We start from the raw sequence: 16,642 nt of genomic DNA, 5'->3' as shown, positions 1-16,642 counted from the left end.
TGCACTCAATTCAAGACTGTCTTGCAAAATGATGCATTACTACATGTCGCAGATCTTCAAGGTTATATGCTCTAAATAATTGAAATCATAAACTTTAAATCCGCAAAGATTAAGGGTGTAAAATATTTGCACTCTATTTTTACAACCTTCATTTTCTCCACTGTTGTATTATATCAGTGTTAATACCACCTACATTTTTTATTTTTATAAACCACTGAAGTTGACACATTGGCATTATTCTCATCCCTAAGTCTGATCTTGGTCTGTCAACAGTGACACAACTGTGTGATGTGTTGCTTCTGGTTATTTTACAATTAAAATGCAAATGAATTGTTGACTTCAAACATCCTCTTTGAATAAAATTTTCTAAAAACTTACAAGCCAGCAGGAGAAAAGTATGAAGCTATCAAGACTCACCTCAAATGTGTCAGGCAGCCAATGTATATCTGTAATAACTTTCCTATGTCCATTTTCTATTGAGGAGACTGCACAGTGTCTGATATACATTGCTTCTTTATTAGTCTCTGGTTCAAGGAGAAACATAGGCTGTAAAATGTTACAAGAAAGTTATGTGCTAATTTCAGAGAGCTGATTAAGCAACTCATACTTTACTTATCATTCCAATTAAAATCAATAATTTGGAGAAATACCAGTTCAAGGAAAAACACAAATTAGTGTTTCTATGTATTACATAATTAGATAATAAGATTATCTTCTTTCTAGTTCAGTTTAGTCTAAGATTTTATCTCTAAACTTTTAACAAGAATGACTGACCCATTCCCTAAAGAACCAATGAGATTTCATTTTTGAAGGAGTATTTCTGTGAGGGCACAGAAAACCATATCCCATGGTTTCTTGGTCAGAGACCCGTGATGCTCAGGTTGAAGGACTGGGGGTGAAGATGTGCAAATGGTGGTGAGTACTGAGTTGGGAGCTGAGGAATCTCTTCCCAGACCTCTTGGCAGAATCCACAGCTTCACAAATCATAGTGTCTTATTACCCAGAAGGCTTGTAGCCCCTTCGTTTTATACATGAGAAAGTTGATGCTTGCTAAGGGGATGGGGGACACATCCAAACTCACAGGACTGTGATCTAAAGCCTGGATGCATGGGCCTTCTATCCAGTGCTCTTTCAACTACATCACTTTAGGCAATCCCTTGGCCCCTTCATTTTATTTAACAACAATAACAACAAAAAAGAACCCCTGGGATAGACAGTACAACCTGTTTAGTGGTGTTTTTAATCAAGGGCCTACATAAAAGTGATTCAAAACAGATCCACAGCAGATGTGAAGAATTAGGAAATAACACTTTTTTTTTTTTTTCTAGTGAGTCTCTGTTTAGCTTGGCAACCCTGTTGTGTACTTTTTGATAAACTCCTGAACGGAAAAAATTTGCAAGTGAAAAGTTATAAAAAGCTAACCTTGAGTGTGACGTTTTTACTTCTACTACCACCTGCCTTGATGTTTTCTATTCGATCTGCATGTGCGGTAATATCCCACATGACAATCTAAAACAGAAATAAACGTTATTACAACATACTTTCAGGAACTAGCAAATTGCATCTTGAACATTTAAAAAAACCTATTGGTATTGCATGCACTCTGATAAATCAACCACCTTGGGAGGATAATCAAATTTAGCCTACATCTTAAGTAAATCAGCAACTCTTATTTTTTATCTTTATTTATTTATTTTAGCATCTTTATTGGAGTATAATTGCTCTACAATGGTGTGTTAGTTTCTGCTTTATAACAAAGTGAATCAGCTATACATATACATATATCTCCATATCTCTTCCCTCTTGCGGCTCCCTCCCTCCCACCCTCCCTATCCCACTGCTCTAGGTGGTCACAAAGCACGGAGCTGATCTCCCTGTGAGTCAGCAACTTTTAAAGCTTATATAAAAAATGTTTTCTTCTCTTTATTTATGTTTTTGGCTTTATATATTTTTTATTTATTTTGAGCTACACATACATTTATTAATTTTGTTACTCTTAATTTGTTCCTACTTCTCCATCCTGTTATTCAGGAAATTCCCCTTCTTCTTAATAATGTTTTCTTCTCTTTAAAAGAATTTTCAGCACTTTGATTTTTGTGCTTGTGTTAATAAATGCTAGTGGGTTTTTTTTTGTTTTTTTGTTCTGTTTTTTTAAATCCAAGATAGGCATAATTCAGTTCTCTCTGCTTTGGGAAGAGTTCTTCCTCTGTTTTTAGGGAATGTGGGGACAGCTGCTTTAGACACAGGAGAAAGCAGTCTGTTCTCCAGAATATAGCACAAACACCCAAAATTGTTCAAAAGGCTAGGAAATGATGATTTCTATTTAATTGAATATTACGGCCAACTCTGAATTTGCATATACACAGATGGTCATTTTTTGAAAAATCAGAACAAAGCAGAATATGCAATACTAAATTAGAATAATTTTCAATGACTAAAAGTCATTTCAGTACACTAAAATGTAAACAAAATGTCAGGATCACAGAATTGTGAGTAATTTTATTTTCAGCATTTGCTTTTCTAAAATATTCTAAAACAAAGTTGTGTCACCTTCTCAATGAGTAAAAACGGCAATATTTGTGGGGCTTGGAGGATGTGCTCTGGGTCCTCACTAGATCACCAGTTATTGTTGAATAAAACCGAGGGAAAAAAATTAGTTTTCTTAGATGTTTTTGGTTCTGGATAAGTGGGCATGGATGATGCAGACATTTAAATTTCAACTACCTAGAAGTTTTCCTAGCCACACGTTAAAAATCGTTATACCCTGGTAACGGTCAAACTCACTGTGTCACAATGAATTTAAACTTTGATCATAAAATAGCTATAAGATTTTTGTTTTGCTCTGTTGGAGAAACAGGCAATTGGAAGATAGAATCTAAATTTTATATAAATTAGATAACTTAAAAGAGAAAAAAGCAAATAGGATATCAAATTATACACACATAAATTCAGTGATATAGGTATGTTTTCCAGAGAATTCTGTTTAAATTCTGGATCATTCCCTAACTCCTACCCCTAGGGAAATTTCAGAAAAGGGCTCTTGACCAAGAGGTATTATGCTTATGGTTTTTGTTCTTCCCTGGAATCTTGTACAACGCGTGGTTCTATCCCAGCAACACAAATAGATCTGACCTGGTTTTCTTCCAGTTATCATAACTGGGTTACCCTGTGGACATCTTGAGCCCAGATACCATGTCTAACACATCTTCATACCCCAGTTCCTGGCATGGTGACTGGCATACAATTGACATGCCTTCCCTCTGCTGAGTTGAACCCTTAAGTTAAAAAAACTACCAGTCAAAATGTGTTACAGAATGCTGTCTAAATTAATAAAGAACTGAAAAAAAAAGCCATATGTACCTGCCCGTTTATGCACCCTCCAGCAATGATATTAGGGTCACTTGGACAGAACTGGAAGCAGAAGATGTCATCTGGGCTTTCCAGCATTAACTAAGGTAAACCCCCCAAATTCAAGAGAGAATGAGAAAATCTATTAAGATCATGGCTAGAAATAATATTAATAAAGTCAAAAGTCTAATTTTATAGCTATTTATAAGAAACATGCACATGAATTCCATTCCCAGAATTCTACCTCTGGATTGGAAGCTGCTTTTGCTGAATTTTATTCTGGACATTGATCATGCATATGAGAGCAGGTAGTTTCTCAAGGGGACCCAATCTCCCCTCCTCTCCCCTCTGTGGGTCATTGCTGGGGCATGTTATAATTTTTTATAAATAAAAATACTATGAAATCAGTGTTTCTGAAAAGTGTGGAGAGCAAGCTCTGGGGGCCAGGATATTTGTATGATTTTTTCCCTGCTGTATATACCTAGCCTGGCACAGAGATGAGCACTCAAAAATAAAATGCGTTGAGAAAGAGAAGACAGCGGCATTGCCAGCGATAATATTACAAATTTTAAAATAATTCAGAACCCATAAGGTAAACAAAATCAAGTGCCTGGAGGGTAGGGAGGAAGTCCTGCAAGGAATACACCAGTGTGAGGAAATAGATATACTAACCATAGTTAGCACCTGAGCTACCGTGTTACCACCAAGCTAAACACTTGCATGGTTGCCGTTCTTTAAACATAACAGCCAAAAATACAGGCCCCAGAGGCCATTGGTTTGCCACCACTGAGCTAAAGATTTCAAATTGGAATTGAGGTGAATTATCTTGGTTTATTTGGTACTTTGTGGATTCTAGAGAAACCTGTACTTTTTTTTTTTTTTAATCTTTTTTTGGTGGAGGTGCCAGGGAGTGAACGAAACCTCTACTTTTGAAAATGAAATCTTTTAATACTTTCCTATAGTTTTGATTAGAACAAAGACAAAATTAATCATTTGCATCATACCTTTAAGAAATTATTTGCGTGTCTTTTTAAAGCTATTCTTCAAAATAGAGGAAAGGTTAAAAAATTTCTTAATAAAAATAAATAAATAGAATATAATTAATTTTATAAGTATATTTAACAAAACTATAAATTTTATATGGAATTTCTATCTTAATAATCTGATTACTGATTTCCTTAAGAAACTAAAATAAATAAATAACATTTCTATTAAAAAAAATAGAGGAAAGGATAGTCTTTCTTTCCTCTTCCTAATTGCCTGGAGGTTCAGCCACACTTCCATGGCATGGAGTGAAGAGTAGTTCTCACTGCTGGAAAATGATAGAAAACACCAGTGAGAGAATGGCACCATACTTGTGGTAAGTAGGCTGACAAGGAAGAATGACAGATCTGTCATTTTGATCTCTGTATCTATAAAAAAGCATCTAGACTCTATAACAGTAAAACTGCCTTAATTCAGATGAATTAGGGAAGAATGAATAAGGGGACCCTAGGGTTTATTAGGGAAAGCCTTAATTATATAATGCTTTATAAAAACAAAATATTATTATATTTAAGTACATTGAAAAAACTTAATCTAACACTATAAAGCACCTGCCCCTAAGCAGAACTCATCTTGAGCAGATATTGGAAATTGAACACTGCGGGGGCAAACCCAGCCTTTAGCCTTATTTTATTTGGACTGCTGTATTTTGGTTCGGTTTTAGCTGAGCTATTTAAAAATTGGGAGATCACACACAAAATTGCTGGATTCTCTTGACAAATGGGACCACCTGGCAAGGAGAGCAGAAGAGTCCCCATGGATGGGCTGGGTACCCTCTAGGGCCACAGTCCCCACCATTCCCCACTGTCTCCCACACAGTCATCTTTACTCATTACCATCTCCTACTGGTGATCCTTGGAATCAAGGAAATCCATGTGAAACTAAAATCTCTTTGCATTTGAACAGTTAGTACCTAAATAAAGTCCATAAAAGAGTTTGCTCTTTAAAATCAATTGAACATTCCTCTTACAATGTTTTTTTTTTAAATAACATGTTGATTTGTTCAATATATCTTTTCAATAAACTAAGTGTAAACTTAAATTTTGCTCAACTTGAATGATGACAAATTCTGAATTGAAGAAAGCCTATCTTTATAGGGGTTTACAACATTAAGTGATTATAAAGTATTTTGCAATTAAAACTGCTAAAGATGTGTGAAAGTTAGTAGTTAAAATTTTTAGAACATGTGGATGACTCTCCTTCATTACCTGAGGATGTATGGGATCGGAGAAACTCCAGAAAAGAATCAGTGATGGTTGCAGCAATAGTTTACCAGAAAAGTGGACCCTCTCTTCAAAGGAGAGTCGTACAGCCACCGACACAGCTATTAGCCCTGATAGAAACACAACTAGAAATTAAAATCTGCAGCAACTGTGCATGGAGAAGTGTTTTTAAGTTTTGTTTTCCTACACAGTCACTGTTCATTTCCATTTTGATGAAACTTGTGTAAAAATATTCTACAGGAGACCAAGAGTGTTTTTAGAGCTCTACTGTCTAATACGTTGGTTGCCAGTAGCCATGTGTCGCTTATTTAGCACTTGAACTGTGGCTGGACCAAATTGAGATGTTCACAAAATAAACAGTGAACGTTGAAGACTTAGCAAGAAAAAAAGATGTGTTGTGTTTCTTTTTTAGTTTTTGTTTTTGTTTTTGTGAGGAGAGGGCCAATGTTGGGCAGGAAAGGATGAAGAAAGAGGGCACAGATGGCTCTGTCCATGGATCCACCCTCACACATTCCTATCCCCTTGGCTGCTGAGCTCTTTAAAGGAGGTGTATCTCCTAGCCTGCTCAGTAAGTTGAGAGTCAGGGGGAATGAAGTTCCAGATTTGGCGTTGCACCAGCTGGGTGACCTGAGCCTGTCACTTTCCTGAGAGCTCTGGTCCTCTCCTTATAAAGTAGAGACCACAATGTGGTCCCACAAGGTAGCTGGGAGGACACATGATGGAGAGAAGGTGCAGAAAGTGCTTGGCCGGTGCCTGCACTCAGGAATGGAAGTTGTCTCATGGAAAGTGAGCTAGTTTGCAATTCTACATATAAAAACAACAGATTATTTCAATGTCATCCCAGAATGGAATCCCTGTCATGATTCTGCCTCACCATAGATGACCGGATGCCAGGAGACACAGGTGATCATCTTCTCCGTTAGGTTATGCAGGTCAGTAAAGGACTGGTACTCTTTCAGGTGGGTATCAGTCTTGTCCCCAAAGGTGCCTTCTTCTGCTGCCAGGCTTTTCCAGTCATTAATAAATGTATTCATGATTTCATTTTGCTGCAGGGCTATTTCAACACTATTTTGTAAAAGAAAAAAAAGGAATCAAGACATTGGATTTTAGTATTCAGTGATACGTCTTTCAGCAGCTCCTCCTGCTTCATTTATACTGAAAGAAAAAGTATTCTCAATTGTATTTGGTAACTAATGATTAATCCTGTGTGAAATAAATGACTTAAGAGAAAAAAAATTCAAGATAGTGTGCTACTCAGACCATCTTCTAGTGCCAGGAAGTTGTTAGCTGACAGCCTCTAGCATCATCATAACTTGCCTCAGTTTCCCAGTCATGCTCTATCCCAGTCAATGACTGAGCACGGTGGGGGGACCTGCAAGATGGCGGAGGAGTAAGTCGTGGAGATCACTTTCCTTGCCACAAATACATCAAAAACACATCTAAATGTGGAACCACTCCTACAGAACACCTACTGAATGCCAGCAGAAGACCTCAGACTTCCCAAAAGGCTAGAAGCTCCCCACAACGTACATGGCCGAGTGGCCAACAGCGTCTTGATACTCCGGCTGGGTGTCAGGCCTGAGCCTCTGAGGTGGGAGAGCTGAGTTCAGGACATTGGTGTACCACAGACCTCCCAGCCCCACATAATATCAATCGGCAAGAGCTCTCCCAGAGATCTCCATCTCAATGCTAAGACCCAGCTCTACTCAACGACCAGCAAGCTACAGTGCTGGACACCCCATGTCGAACAACTAGCAAGACAGGAACACAACCCCACCCATTAGCAGAGAGGCTGCCTAAAATCATACTAAGTTCACAGACACCCCAAAACACACCACCAGACGTGGTTCTGCCCACCAGAAAGACAAGATACAGCCTCATCCAGCAGAACACAGGCACCAGTCCCCTCCACCAGGAAGCCTACACAACCCATTGAAGAAACCTTACCCACTGGGGGTAGACACCAAAAACAATGGGAACTACAAACAAGCAGCCTGCTAAAAGGAGACCCCAAACACAGTAAGTTAAGCAAAATGAGAAGACAGAGAAATATGCAGCAGATGAAGGGGCAAGGTAAAAACCCACCAGACCAAACAAATGAAGAGGAAATGGGCAGTCTACCTGAAAAAGAATTCAGAGTAATGATAGTAAAGATGATCCAGAACCTTGGAAATCGAATGGAGAAAATACAAGAAACATTTAACAAGGACCTAGAAGAACTAAAGAGCAAACAAACAAGGATGAACAACACAATGAATGAAATTAAAATTTCTCTAGAAGGAATCAATAGCAGAATGATTGAGACAGAAGAATGGATACGTGACCTGGAAGATAAAATAGTGGAAATAACTACTGCACAGCAGAATAAAGAAAAAAGAATGAAAAGAATTGAGGACACTCTCAGAGACCTCTGGAACAACATTAAACACACCAACACTCGAATTATAGGAGTCTCAGAAGAAGAAGAGAAAAAGAAAGGGACTGAGAAAATATTTGAAGAGATTATAGTTGAAAACTTCCCTAATATGGGAAAGGAAATAGTCAATCAAGTCCAGAAAGCACAGAGAGTCCCATACAGGATAAATCCAAGGAGAAACATGCCAAGACACATATTAATCAAACTATCAAAAATTAAATACAAAGAAAAAATATTAAAAGCAGCAAGGGAAAAGCAACAAATAACATACAAGGGAATCCCCATAAGAAGGGTGTGGCAGGACATATATAAAGTGATGAAAGGGAAAAATCTACAACCAAGATTATGCAGCAAGAATCTCACTCAGATTCAACTGAGAAATTAAAACCTTTACAGACAAGCAAAAGCTAAGATAATTCAGCACCACCAAACCAGCTTTACAATAAATGCTAAAGGAATTTTTCTAGGCAAGAAACACAAGAGAAGGAAAAGATATACAATAACAAACCCAAAACAATTAAGAAAATGGTAATAGGAACATACATACGAATAATTACCTTAAATGTAAATGGATTAAATGCTCCAACCAAAAGATACAGACTGGCTGATTGGATACAAAAACAAGACTCATATATATGCTGTCTGCAAGAGACCCACTTCAGTCCTAGGGACACATGCAGACTGAAAGTGAGGGGATGGAAAAAGATATTCCATGCACATGCAAATCAAAAGAAAGCTGGAGTAGCAATTCTCATATCAGACAAAATAGTCTTTAGAATAAAGACTTTTACAAGAGACAAAGAAGGACACTACATAATGATCAAGGGATCAATCAAAGAAGAAGGTATAACAATGGTAAATATTTATGCATCCACCAGAGGAGCACCTCAATACATAAGGCAAATGCTAACAGCAATAAAAGGGGAAACTGACAGTAACAAAATCATCGTAGGGGACTTTAACAACCTACTTTCACCAATGGACAGATAATCCAAAATGAAAATAAATAAGGAAACACAAGCTTTAAATGACACATTAAACAAGATGGACTTAATTGATATTTATAGGACATTCCATCCAAAAACAACAGAATACACTTTCTTCTCAAGTGCTCATGGAACATTCTCCAGCATAGATTATACCTTGGGTCACAAATCAAGCCTTAGTAAATTTAAGAAAATTGAAATTGTATCAAGTATCTTTTCCAACCACAATGCTATAAGACTAGATATCAATTACAGGAAAAAATCTGTAAAAAATACAAACACATGGAGGCTAAACAATACCCTACTAAATAACCAAGAGATCACTGAAAAAATCAAACAGGAAATCAAAACATACCTAGAAACAATAGACAATGAAAACCCAACGACCCAAAACCTAAGAGATGCAGCAAAAGCAGTTCTAAAAGGGAAGTTTATAGCAATACAATACTACCTCAAGAAACAAGAAACATCTCAAATAAACAACCCAAACTTACACCTAAAGCAATTAGAGAAAGAAGAACAAAAAAACACTCAAAGCTAGCAGAAGGAAAGAAATCATAAAGATCAGACCAGAAATAAATGAAAAAGAAATGAAGGAAATGATAGCAAAGATCAATAAAATTAAAAGCTGGTTCTTTGAGAAGATAAACAAAATTGATAAAACATTAGCCAGACTCATCAAGAAAAAAGGGGAGAAGACTCAAATCAACAAAATTAGAAATGAAAAAGAAGTAACAATTGACACTGCAGAGAAAACAAAGGATCATGAGAGATTACTACAAGCAACTATATGTCAATACAATGGACAACCTGGAAGAAATGGACAAATTCTTAGAAAAGCACAGCCTTCTGAGACAGAACCAGGAAGAAATAGAAAATATAAAGAGACCAATCACAAGCACTGAAATTGAAACTGTGATTAAAAATCTTCCAACAAACAAAAGCCCAGGACCAGATGTCTTCACAGATTAATTCTATCAAACATTTAGAGAAGAGATAAGACCTATCCTTCTCAAACTCTTCCAAAAAAAATCAGAGGGAGGAACACTCCAAAACTCATTCCTTGAGGCTACCATCACCCTGATACCAAAACCAGACAAGGATGTCACAAAAAAAGAAAACTACAGGCCAATATCTCTGATGAACATAGATGCAAAAATCCTCAACAAAATACTAGCAAACAGAATCCAACAGCACATTAAAAGGATCATACATCATGATCAAGTGGGGTTTATCCCAGGAATTCAGGGATTCTTCAATATATGCAAAGCAATGTGACAAACCATATTAACAAATGGAAGGAGAAAAACCATACGATCATCTCAATAGATGGAGAAAAAGCTTTCAACAGAATTCAAAACCCATTTATGATAAAAACCCTCCAGAAAGTAGGCACTAAGGGAACTTACCTCAACATAATAAAGGCCACATATGACAAACCTACAGCTAACATCATTCTCAATGGTGAAAAACTGAAACCATTTCCACTGAGATCAGGAACAAGACAAGGTTTCCCACTCACACCACTATTATTCAACATAGTTTTGGAAGTTTTAGCCGCAGCAATCAGAGAAGAAAAAGAAATTAAAGGAATCCAAATCAGAAAAGAAGTAGGAAAATTGTCACTGTTTACAGATGACATGATAACATAAAAAGAGAATCTTAAAGATGCTACCAGAAAACTACTAGAGCTAATCAATGAATTTGGTAAAGTAGCAGGATACAAAATTAATGCACAGAAATCTCTGGCATTCTTATACACTAATGATGAAAAATCTGAAAGAGAAATTAAGGAAACACTCCCATTTACCATTGCAACAAAATGAATAAATACCTAGGAATAAACCTACCTACGGAGACAAAAGACCTGTATGCAGAAAACTGTAAGACACTGATGAAAGAAATTAAAGGTGATACAAACAGATGGAGACATATACCACGTTCTTGGGTTGGAAGAATCAACATTGTGAAAATGACTATACTACTCAAAGCAATCTACAGATTCAGTGCAATCCCTATCAAACTACCAATGGCATTTTTCACAGAACTAGAACAAAAATTTTCACAATTTGTGTGGAAACACAAAAGACCCTGAATAGCCAAAGCAATCTTGAGAAAGAAAAACGGAGCTGGAGGAATCAGGCTCCTGGACTTCAGACTATACTACAAAGCTACAGTAATCAAGACAGTATGGTCCTGGCACAAGAAAAGAAATATAGACCAATGAAACAGGATAGAAAGCCCAGAGAAAAACCCATGCACCTAGGGTAAACTAATCTATGACAAAGGAGGCAAGGATATACAATGTAGAAAAGACAGCCTCTTCAATAAGTGGTGCTGGGAAAACTGGACAGCTACATGTAAAAGAATGAAATTAGAATACTCCTTAACACCATTCACAAAAATAAACTCAAAATGTATTAAAGACCTAAATGTAAGGCCAGACACTGTAAAACCCTTAGAGGAAAACATAGGCAGAACACTCTATGACATAAATCACAGCAAGATCCTTTTTGACTCACCTCCTAGAGAAATGGAAATAAAAACAAAAATAAACAAATGGAACCTAATGAAACTTAAAAGCTTTTGCACAGCAAAGGAAACTATAAAGAAGATGAAAAGACAACCCTCAGAATGGGAGAAAGTATTTGCAAATGAAAAAGGATTAATCTCCAAAATATACAAGCAGCTCATGCAGCTCAGTATTGAAAAAACAAACAACCCAATCCAAACTTGGGCAGAAGACCTAAATAGACATTTCTCCAAAGAAGATATACAGATTGCCAACAAACACATGAAAGGATGCTCAACATCATTAACCATTGGAGAAATGCAAATCAAAACTACAATGAGGTCTCACCTCACACCAGCCAGAATGGCCATCATCAAAAAATCTACAGGGCTTCCCTGGTGGCGCAGTGGTTGAGAGTCCACCTGCCGATTCAGGGGACACGGGTTCGTACCCTGGTCCGGGAGGATCCCACATGCCATGGAGTGGCTGGGCCCGTGAGCCATGGCCGCTGAGCTTGCGCATCCGGAGCCTTTGCTCCACAAGGGGAGAGCCCACAACAGTGAGAGGCCTGTGTACCCACAAAAAAAAAAAAAAAATCTACAAACAATAAATGCTGGAGAGGGTGTGGAGAAAAGGGAACCCTCTTGCACTGTTGGTGGGAATGTAAATTGATACAGCCCCTATAGAGAACAGTATGGAGGTTCCTTCAAAACCTAAAAATAGAACTACCATATGACCCAGCAATCCCACTACTGGGCATATACCCTGAGAAAGACATAATTCAAAAAGAGACATGTACCACAATGTTCACTGCAGCTCTATTTACAATAGCCAGGAGTTGGAAGCAACCTAAGTGTCCATCAACAGATGAATGGATAAAGAAGATGTGGCACATATATACAATGGAATATTACTCAGCCATAAAAAGAAATGAAATTGCGTTATTTGTAGTGAGATGTATGGACCTAGAGTTGATCATACAGAGTGAAGTACATCAGAAAGAGAAAAACAAATACTGTATGCTAACACATATATAAGGAATCTAAAAAAAAAAAATGTTCTGAAGAACCTAGTGGCAGGACAGGAATAAAGACGCAGACGTAGAGAATGGACTTCAGGACATGGGGAGGTGGAAGGGTAAGCTGGGACGAAGTGAGAGAGTAGTATTGACATATATACACTACCAAATGTAAAATTGATAGCTAGTGGGAAGCAGACTCATAGCACAGGGAGATCAGTTCCGTGCTTTGTGTCCACCTAGAGGGGTGGGATAGGGAGGGTGGGAGTGAGACGCAAGAGGGAGGGGATATGGGGATATATGTATACGTATAGCTGATTCACTTTGTTATATAGCAGAAACTAACATACACTGTAAAGCAATTATACTCCAATAAAGATGTTAAAAAAAAAAAACTTAAAACAAAAAGACTGAGCATGGCCGCTGCGGGCACAAGGGCCTGCCAGTTCTGTCCCTGGCAGGACACCTCCAACAGGTCATCTTCCTCTGCAGCTTCCTGTTGGGTTGGCTGAGAGTTTGTCTGAAGCTCTCCCTGTTCAATCCTGCTTCCCTCCCCTTTATTTTTCACAGTGAACTTCTCAGTAAACTTCTACTTTGAACTTGATCTCATTTGCTTTTTGAAAACTCCAAACTGATAGAAAAGGCAATTTTCTTAGCCATATTCAGTACCAAATGATCATGTATACTAATTATTGTATTTGCATATATATAATTATTATATTAATATATATAATAATTATATTATATACAATTTAAAACAACAAATAAGGCATTCTCAAGGGGAGATTTGGAATTTAGAAGTGTGTGTGTGTGTGGGGGGTGGTTTTAGCTGTCACAGTGTCTGGGAGGTGCTAATGTGTTTAATTCTATTACTAAACCTCCCACAATGCATAAGACAGTCCCTAAAATGAAGAATTATCCTGCTAAAAATACTAACATTGCTCTTTTACAAAACAATCTTGGTGCTCTTCTTAGTCTAGGGAACTTGGCTTGACAAGTTCCTGTTTTATAAGTTACTATAATGTTTATTGTCCCTTTATATGTTTAGGCTTGAAAGCTCAGCCCCCTCCCAAGGCCTCTAGGAGCTTTCCCATAATTAGAATGCCACCCAAGGTTTTACCCTAATGACTGAAAGTCTAAACAACTTGGTTTTTTAATAAATATAGTAAGTTGAAAGTGGTTTTCAATTATGAATTTCCTAAAATAAGAAAAAAACCCTTTATTTAGATAATTAAATATAAGCAGTAAGTATCCTAATAGATATTCCTAACATATTAAATAAGGGTACCATTTAATACCTGTGTCATTAATCATTACACTACCATTCACTGCGTAATTGAATACTCTTTGGGCTAAATTCTTCTTGTACTTCATCTTTCAAACTAGATGCATTTCCTAGGACCGGCAGCATCAGCATGACCTGGAGCTGTTAGAAATGCAAAGCGGCAGGCTCCACCCCAGACCTACTTAGTCAGAACCTGCATTTTAACAAGATGCCCAGGTGGTTCATACGCACATTAAAGTTTGAACAACCCTGTGTTTGAACAACCCTGAAAAACCCTAGGAACAACCCGGAGCTTCAAGGTTTAAGCCCAGTTTCAAGTAGAAGCATTTGTTAGCATTTTCAAAATCATTTCTTTCTGTTTCAGCCTGAACTGTCTTCACAAGGGAGAAGTGAAAACAGCACCTTTTCTCTGGTTTCCTGTTTCTTGATTTTGGTGCACTCTACCACGTGGTTCCTGAGAGTGATGAACTGGAGGCTGGCAAAGCTTGTTGTCTGAGTGAAAGCCCATGGGTATCACTGTTTTTTTAACCCCCAAACGAACATTTCTTAGTTGCTTTGAGAATCCTCTTGAAGTTTCTCTCTCTCCTCTCAGATCATTTTCTTCTTTTGCAAATAATGCTTGCCTTAGGTTTGTTCTGGACAAAATTCTGTGAGAAGGAAAGAACTCATTTCTAAAAGAGCTCTCTTCCAGAACAAAACAAGGCTTATTCTAATCTTAAAAAATTAAGTAAACCTTAAACAGTTCTAGAGTGGGAAGCATGGCTGTGATATAAATGTGGTTTCTTATTTATTCTTGGCCAATGCTGTTAAAACTCCTGTATCAATTTTCCTCTTTCTTCTTATAGTTCTGGCTCCTCCTTCCCACATCTCAAGGAGGGAATTATGAAGCTGATCACCATCCCTCTCCTTATAAGCTTGGCAATTGAAAGGGAAGAATAAAAGCCCACGTCTGAAGATAATACAGGGACTTCCCTGGTGGTCCATTGGCTAAGAGTCCATGCTCCCAATGCAGGGGGTCTGGGCTGGATCCCTGGTCAGGGAACTAGATTCCACATGCATGCTGAAACTAAGGATCCCGCATGCCCGCGTGCCACAACAAAGATCCGGCTTGCCGCAACTAAGACTCAATGAAGCCAAATAAATAAATATTTAAAAAATAAAAAAAGATAATACACAATGTAGATAATTGAGAATTGGCTATAGACCATTTATTCCTTTGAAATTGACTATACATAGACAGACCTCATTTTTAATGTCCTTAGGAAAAATTTTAATAATTACTTAATTTTGATATGAGGAAAAGAAGAAACCTCAGGTTTTCTGGTTTCTTTCTAATTGTCTACATAGGAAAAACTATAGCACACATGCTGTAAGTGAGTGGCAAATAGTTAATAAGCTCTCTTTGAATAATTAGTGAATTTTTGAATCAGATTCTCTCTAGGCATAGGTAACAACTTTTGAGAGTTGTTGGAATTTTCTTTTTTTTTTAACATCTTTATTAGATTATAATTGCTTTACAATGTTGTGTTAGTTTCTGCTGTACAACAAAGTGAATCAGCTATATGTATACCTATATCCCCCTCCCTCTTGGGCCTCCCTCCCACCCTCCCCATCCCACCCCTCTAGGTCATCACAAGGAATTTTCAAGACATTTAATCTTAAAATGTTTTCTTAAAAATAAAAATAAAAGAGCTTAACTTGGGCTGTATATGAACTTGTCTACAAAATCTTTAATTTTGGGAGGAAATGGTAACCAACCTATTGGTACAACTGGTAGACATGTCCACCATTGGCTCCACTTATCTGAACTCTGATATCAACTTGATGAGACCTTCAAACTCTTTCTCTGGTTTAGAAGTCCCCAGGGTCTGCCTAGGGCCTGAATATGAGTGTAGGGGGCATTTTAAAAGCACCTCTCTTTCAGGGCCAGTAAGAGTGGCAGCAACACAGGGATTAGAGATAAGGGTGACATATCCAAAAATTACATCTGAACTGACTTCAGATTCTCATTTAAAAGGTGTTTTTGTAAATTCCTATCATCATGGTAATGATCATCCTCAACATCCACAACATCCTCACCTTTGTAATCCTGTAAAAATCAGTGAAGCTAAGAAAGGGACTGAGGAGTGAAGAAAAAGACTTAAATAAAGGAAACCATGGCAAATAAATGTTAATTTTCCGTTAGGAAAACATCCTCACATGTTCAACTATATACACATTCTAGGCTGACACCGTTTGGTGTGGCCCTAGCTTAGAAGGTCTACCATGTTGCTTAGCAATAGAAGGGAAAGAAAGACTGAGAATCTGTAGAATGTGTCACATGCTCATGAGTATCTGATAACTGTCTTCATACTTTCTATCTGTACACCAGGTATAGAGTTGTTTTTTAAGACCTATTATTATAAGTAAACATATACATTTTATGTTTTTTCTTTTAATTTAATATACAATTTTTACCTTATAGACACATTGTTAAGAAACTCAGTCAAAGCCTTTGATTGTCCCAGTGCCTCTTTTTCTTCTTCCGAAAATTCTCTTGGATAATATTGTGTAGTAGCATTTTTGGGATATGTCCTAATAGATTGAAAGACATCGAATACCAAAAGTTAGATCAAAGACAAGCAAATATAGGTCATAACAGGGCAAAGATTTTTCTCTGTGACAATATTAGGATATTATTTTATACTTAAATTCTACATATTGAATTTTTTCTTTATCCTAGACAACTGATGTTGGCTGCCATTCGAAGTATTTTTGAATTTCTCTTTGACATAATCAACAAGCTCTTTATTGTAAAAAAATATTTATAT

The 16,642-nt window shown here is 37.2% G+C and overlaps 1 protein-coding gene across 1 annotated transcript in view; it reads right to left on the bottom strand.

Moving 5' to 3' along the window:
- Positions 1-16,642, bottom strand: part of DNAI3 (dynein axonemal intermediate chain 3) — a gene marked incomplete at its 5' end in the record, with an annotated part of 103,377 nt that overhangs the window by 48,804 nt on the left and 37,931 nt on the right. The window contains 6 exons of the mRNA XM_082612150.1: positions 418-546; positions 1,423-1,509; positions 3,361-3,450; positions 5,601-5,725; positions 6,490-6,680; positions 16,290-16,406. Coding sequence (XP_082468276.1) covers positions 418-546; positions 1,423-1,509; positions 3,361-3,450; positions 5,601-5,725; positions 6,490-6,680; positions 16,290-16,406 — 739 coding nt within the window. The remainder of the gene's footprint in view (positions 1-417; positions 547-1,422; positions 1,510-3,360; positions 3,451-5,600; positions 5,726-6,489; positions 6,681-16,289; positions 16,407-16,642) is intronic.

The sequence above is a fragment of the Mesoplodon mirus genome (assembly GCF_964341445.2).
Source record: "Mesoplodon mirus genome assembly, chromosome: 3".
NCBI lineage: Eukaryota > Metazoa > Chordata > Mammalia > Artiodactyla > Ziphiidae > Mesoplodon > Mesoplodon mirus.
This window is presented reverse-complemented; position numbering and strand designations above follow the sequence as displayed.